The 6,547-nt window shown below is 37.1% G+C and overlaps 2 protein-coding genes across 3 annotated transcripts; one reads left to right on the top strand and one right to left on the bottom strand.

Moving 5' to 3' along the window:
* Positions 1 to 1,191: 1,191 nt before the first annotated feature.
* LOC133864590 (chlorophyll a-b binding protein, chloroplastic) lies at positions 1,192 to 3,119 on the top strand. Its single transcript, XM_062300973.1, has 4 exons — positions 1,192 to 1,351; positions 1,449 to 1,672; positions 2,244 to 2,758; positions 2,903 to 3,119. The coding sequence occupies exons 1-4, from the start codon at positions 1,296 to 1,298 to the stop codon at positions 2,918 to 2,920; spliced, it is 813 nt and encodes a 270-aa protein (XP_062156957.1). The 5' UTR covers positions 1,192 to 1,295; the 3' UTR covers positions 2,921 to 3,119.
* A 741-nt stretch (positions 3,120 to 3,860) lies between these two features.
* On the bottom strand, positions 3,861 to 6,547 carry LOC133858382 (uncharacterized). Of its 2 annotated transcripts, none has more exons than XM_062293842.1 (2): positions 6,003 to 6,547; positions 3,861 to 4,324 (listed from the first exon to the last, which is right to left on the bottom strand). In XM_062293842.1, the coding sequence occupies exon 1, from the start codon at positions 6,298 to 6,300 to the stop codon at positions 6,007 to 6,009; it is 294 nt and encodes a 97-aa protein (XP_062149826.1). In that variant the 5' UTR covers positions 6,301 to 6,547; the 3' UTR covers positions 3,861 to 4,324; positions 6,003 to 6,006. The 2 variants fall into 2 exon arrangements, with proteins under 2 accessions (XP_062149826.1, XP_062149825.1); XM_062293841.1 differs by having other exon boundaries at positions 3,861 to 4,411; positions 6,003 to 6,545.

The raw sequence follows: 6,547 nt of genomic DNA, 5'->3' as shown, positions 1-6,547 counted from the left end.
AGATAAGAACAAGGTTGCCATCCAGCAGGTAGATATTTTTCGCATTCTAACTTCCAACATAACAATATAATACACTTCGTTAGGTTTGGGATTTTTGTTTTTGTTTTTGTTTTTATGTTTTTTCATTATTATCGATCGTTTTAGTAATTTCTCACATATATACATCACATACCAGATACCTAGGACGAATTCCAATCAAACAACACAAAAGAAAAAGGTCTTCTTGTATCTTGTTTTAACCTTATGACACTGTATATAGCTTCTCTTTTTCATGAAATTAATAAATTTTGTAATAAAATTCAAAGCCACCCGTGCTGTTGGGATGAGAATTGCCTGCAATTTATTGATCGAATTGCAGTTAATTCGGGCAAATCCAACTGTAAAAGTGGATGTGGAGTCCACCTGCTCAGGTTGTTCCAAGCCTCACCCCTAGAATTTGGATCCTCTTAACTGGAGAGTATCCAGTTAGTTATAGGGCAATGGCATATTTGTTCAAAAAAATGTAAAATAACAAAAATACCCCTGATATAATAACTAGCCGGAGAGGAATCCTATTCCTCACCCCTAGTTGATCGGGATTACGGGATAGATGGGCCAAACACCCAATCTCTCTCTAAGGGTTACCCGAATTGGCTGCAATTTATTGAGCCCGATCCTTTGGGGCTATTGCTTTAGATGAAAAAAAAAAAAAAAAGGTACTCTATTAATAAATATAGAGATAGCACAGGCAGATCATTTCAAAGCTCAGCCTTTCGAAAAAGATGGCTCCTGTCCAACCCAATTCCGTTAGATGGCTTGAATGGGCACCCATATTTCTCTTTCCACATATAATCAGAGCCCAGCCTGCTTAAATGCAATATTGGGCCAAAAGTTGTTTGTGTAAATAAAATTCTATCAGTCTACCAACTTGCTTCATTGGGCTAGCTGTGAACGACTCCAGCCTAAGAAACGAAGACACACATTTCGACACGTGCGAGGGCCAAACTCGTGTCTGTTCGAGTATTGGCAAAGGCTCAATAAGGATCCCCGGGGCCCATGGTGTGACATGCTTTCACACATGGCTTCCATTGTGAACCACCAAGTTTTGATTATTCCAGGTAAGCCTAAGAACTGGAGGTGGAGGGGGTTGTTATCAGATTCTGCATGCCACATGGCAACCCATCATCCAATTGCGCCTACACTCTCCTATCCTAAAAGATAAGCCCCTGCTTACATTAACAGATTTGCAAGTATTTGCTTTCCATACACCAATCACAGGCTCACTACTGAAGAAAAATCTAGTCTGAAAGGCTGAAATGGCTTCTGCTTGTGCTTCCTCTGCCATTGCAGCTGTGGCCATCTCTTCCCCCAGGCAAGTTCTCTTAACCGCCATCTCTAATGATCTAATTAATGTGAATCTGAGTCTCTTCAGTCTATAGTTAATTAATTAGTTAATTAATATATTGCAGTTCCCAAAAGAGTGGATGTGTAGTGGGTGCAACAAAAGCTTCTTTCCTTCGTGGGAGGAAACTGAGAGTGAGAAACTATACAGCACCCACCGGAACCCGTTCTCTTTCGGTGTGTGCCGCGGTGGCTGATCCTGATAGGCCACTCTGGTTCCCAGGCAGCACCCCTCCTCCATGGCTTGATGGCAGCCTCCCTGGAGACTTTGGTTTCGATCCTTTGGGTCTTGGTAAGTTCAACCCAAATCACATCCTATTCTCGTGGCCAAAAAGCTAGAAGACAAGGGCTCTCTGAATCATGCATGTTTAAAGATTCATTTCCTTATATTAGGTGATCATTATTCATTAATATAGTGCTGTTTAGGCCACATTTGTGTTTTTCTTTTTTTTTTTAAAAAAAAAATTAATAATAATAATTCACTTACTCTTTTTGTTAATCTCAGGCTTTTACATGTTTAAAAAATTTGTAATATTACTGATAAGATTTAGAGTTAAATCAAATGGTAGATAAGTGAAATTTTCCATATAACCGGTAAAACTTATAAAAATACAAAATCATCATAATTAAATAATTAATTTTTTCTTTTTTTTAAAAAAAAAAATGAATCTTTTGGGTATTTTTACGGCTCCGTTAGAATTTAATGGTGACATGACAATATTGCAAAATTTTTAACATACAAACCCGACATTGAAATATTTAAAACTTAAGAGAATGATTGCAAAAATATCAGAACATGGGTAGTTAAATTTATTTATTTATTTAAATTTTAATGTTGGAATTAATAATTGATTGTTAAACAGGATCTGATCCTGAGACCCTGAGATGGAACGTACAATCAGAGCTTGTGCACTGCAGATGGGCAATGTTAGGAGCCGCGGGTATTTTCATTCCAGAGTTGCTAACAAAGATTGGCATCCTCAACACCCCTTCATGGTACACTGCCGGAGAGCTGGAATACTTCACTGACACGACCACACTCTTCGTTATCGAGCTAATCTTAATCGGCTGGGCGGAGGGAAGACGGTGGGCTGACATCCTAAAGCCAGGGTCCGTAAACACCGACCCCATCTTCCCCAACAACAAGCTCACAGGGACAGACGTTGGCTATCCTGGAGGCCTTTGGTTCGACCCACTTGGCTGGGGAAGTGGTTCTCCTGAGAAGATCAAGGAGTTGAGGACAAAAGAGATCAAGAATGGGCGTTTGGCAATGTTGGCCGTGATAGGTGCGTGGTTCCAACACATATACACAGGCACAGGCCCCATTGACAACCTTTTTGCCCACCTTGCTGACCCTGGCCATGCCACCATTTTTAATGTAAGTATTATATATATATATATATATATATATATATATATATATATATATATATATATATATATATATATGATTAATTATTAAATCCAACATCATCTAGAACCAGACATGATTGTGGTAATTGTTTGTATGGTTTTGTTACAGGCTTTCACCCCCAAGTGAAGAACACTGTTACTTGCTGTCGATCAATGATTACAAGTATGGGAGTGAGATTGGGCGGACGTCTTTTCCTAGGAAGGCAGCTTAAAAGATGTGTGTTTTCAGAAGGAATGTTTGTACCAATGGAACTTGTGTTTGTGTCTTTGTTTATGTCTTCTAGAGAATGCTCATGCATTAATGTACAAATGCCTCTTTTAACTTAGTTGCCGGCCGTGAATATAATTTCAGGTAGTAATGATATTCAATTCGCCCATAGAATTGTCTAACATGCATGAGATAAGATCATAGATCTGTTGAACTTCCCCTTAATATGAATTTAAGAAGACATCTTGCGCGCTGCTCTTTCAATTTTCCAACAAAAACTGCAAAATTTGATTTGGAACCGAAACCAATTATATCTCATATTTTCAGATAGCTTTGATATTACCTCAAAATATATGGAAGGAGCTCCGGCTCTCAATGATTTGCCATTTTGTGGCGAAATTAGTGGGTACACTCAATTAACTCACCACTTACTTTAAAAGTTTAAGCTGATAAGAAACAGTGACAGTGATTATAACGGTTTGAATCGGTATCATTAAGATAAGAAATGAGCCCCAAAAATGTGTCTAATAGTTAGAGTTCCTTGTTTCCCATGGTGGTTTTTCTTAATGTATATTTTAACCAGTCAGGTTCTAGAGGCTCAAGTGTCCAATTGCCATTAAGCATAAGTGACGGGCATCACATTAAAGACAAAATTTTCTTCAGATTGGTCAAAGAAAATTTCTCTAACTCATTTTATTATACTTAGATGTATTGTTAGAGCATATAATTATCGCATACATTTTAAGAAATGCACATAACAATTACTTGCTCAGCTAAACATGCATATAAGGATCAGGACCTATAACAAATCACAAAGATAACAAGAAGAAAACTTTGTTCTATAAAAGATCCTTACGTGTAAGAATACTAGTAACAGATGCCCTATAAGTGATTCTCTTTCCTAAAATAGGAAAAATTTCAAAAAAGTTACAAAAAATGACACCACAGCAATTGCCCTATTATTCATGGACTTTCTTGGGTAGCTACATTGGGTAGTACTATAGCTACCTAATACATTATTTTCATAATAATAATAAAAAAAAAAAAGTCTCTCTCTCTCTGACTCTCTCCTTCACACACTACGCACTCTCTTTCTTTACCTCTCTCATTCATCAAATCCTCCCACCATTGAAGGCTAAAACCATACCCACCGGCCTGGCATGGAGCGTTGTCCATCACGTCCACGCCTGAAACCGGCCTGGCATTGAGCTCCTTCTTCTGCATCGAGAGCTCCGACTCCATTGAGGCGTCGACGGCGTTGGCGAAGAGGTGGAGCGAGCCGGAGCCGAAGACGGTGCTGACTGCGATAAGGGGCTGGTGGGTCTGGGTTCGGGAAGTTCGAAAGACGTCGATGTAATGGGTGTCGGGGAAAGAGACACCAGGACAGAGAGAAGAGAAATTGAGATTGTTCTAGAATAAAGCAAAAATAAATAAATAAAAGGTAAAAAAATAATATTATAATCTATAGGGAAAGATAAAAGAAAGCTATTATGGGATGTTTTTTTTTTTTAAAAAAAAAAAAAAAAGAAAGAAAAAAAAAAGAAAAAGTTGTTTGATTCCCTAAATTTTTTCTAAATTAAGGAAAATGGATGCCAGCTAATATGCACACATTAATTAATAAATTCAATATAGTGAATGCGCTTGAGATCCAAAGCATACAATATCGTGTTCTTAAACATAAAAATAAAAAAATAAAAAATAAAAAATAAAAAAAACATTAAATTTGGACATTTAAAGAACATAAAATAAAGCTAGGTTGACATGTTAGTTGCTGAATTTATTTTTGGAAGAAAGTTTTTCTCAATTGAGGTCAATCTCACGTGGTTCACAGATCTAATAGTAATTTTTTAAAAAAATAATAATAAAAAAAGAGACAAAAATCAAGAAAAGAATTAATGAATCATTTCTCTTAAAAGAGAGAAAATTAAATCTTTCATTAAGAAGATTGAATCTTTAATTTTCTCATTGCAAATTCCCTAGCCGGCTGGCGACAAAGACATGCATGTGAGATTCTCGTACTCTTAGCAGACTGGATTAGAGAAAATATCATGTTTAAAGAAAAACTTAATTGTCGTTATTTTTTATTTTTTTGAAGTCAATCATGAATTTTATAAATCAATTGGAACCAATAAAATTATTTTGAATTCGTATTTTTTTTAATCAAATTATTGGTGAAAAACAAGATGGAAGAATATCTATCAAGAAAATTTCAACACCAAATGCAAGCAGGCACGGCACAGCGACCATGTTCTTTCCTTTCACACGTCTTCCTGTAAAACTTTATGTCACGCTGCTTTGGATGTTTTTAATTCAGCTACCAAACATGCCGGATCCTTCGCAACAAAATTATTAGGAATACAGAAAAAAGAAAAGTGTCTCGAAGGAATAGAAATCCTCTAAATTTTTTAGGATATTAGAAATTAAAAAAAAAAAAAAAAATCCTAATAATTGTTTTTAATTAAAAGAATGAAAAATTTATATCGTGGGATATAATGAATTAAAAGAATAAGAAGTTATAAATGCTGTAATGATATTATCTGAATTTTATTAAAATTTTCAGAATCTAACATGAAATTATCCTAAAAAATCTAAGGTTATAACTTCTTCTTCTTCTTCTTCTTCTTCTTCTTCTTTTTTTTTTTTTTTTTTTTTTTTTTTTTTTTTTTTTTTTTAAGCCTTCTTCTTCAATCAACCTAAAACAAAATCTTAATTTTCCCAATTTAAAAAAAAAAATTAACTAATTAAGTGAACCAAGCTTACATTAAGCAATCAAAAACAGAAACTAAACTATAAACATATCCCACTTTATAAGAATTTCAATACAGTAATGTCACTACAGTTACAACCTGATAATTAATCCTCCCACATCTCTCTCTTTCTCAAAGTATCATGGATTCATGGGAAATTATATTACACAACTTAATTTGAAAAAAGAAAAAAGGAAAGCTAAATATACAAATATACTAGTTAACAGAAACCGAAACGAAATTTGAGCACAAACCGGGTTAAGAAGGACGGTTCGGAGGCCGTACGATGAGTTGGGCCGGTAAGGGCCGGCCGGTACCGGTCCCCCCGCAGCTTCTGCACGCCATGCGACCCGACCCGGAGCAAGCACCGCACCCAACATCGCCGTCAGACCAGCGGGAGCAGAGGCACGTGACCCGTCCCGTCCCGTTGCAACTGGGGCACCTCGGGAACGGCCCGGCCATGGGCTTCTGGTCCATGACGGACTTGACCAGGACCGCCCCGGCCAGCACGCTCAGACCCGTCGCCAGCTGAGTCAACACGATCGGACTCATGTTTTCGATCTATCGGACTGCAGACAAAGAGCGTCAGAGGTTGGGAGGGAAGGGACGAGAGGAGCGGAGAGAGATCTTTTTGGTGGTTGTATGGTTGTTTTAATAGTTTTGATTAATTTGGTTTTTTAAAGAGAGGGAAATAAAGTGGCAACGCGATCGACCACGTCGACGGTGTGCGTGTTTGGTTGTTTTACGGAGCTGGAGAGTTTGGAGTTTAGCGACGCGAGGAGGATGTTTTTCTTTTGGT

Source organism: Alnus glutinosa, chromosome 1, assembly GCF_958979055.1.
Source record: "Alnus glutinosa chromosome 1, dhAlnGlut1.1, whole genome shotgun sequence".
In the NCBI taxonomy this organism is placed as follows: domain Eukaryota; kingdom Viridiplantae; phylum Streptophyta; class Magnoliopsida; order Fagales; family Betulaceae; genus Alnus; species Alnus glutinosa.
This window is presented reverse-complemented; position numbering and strand designations above follow the sequence as displayed.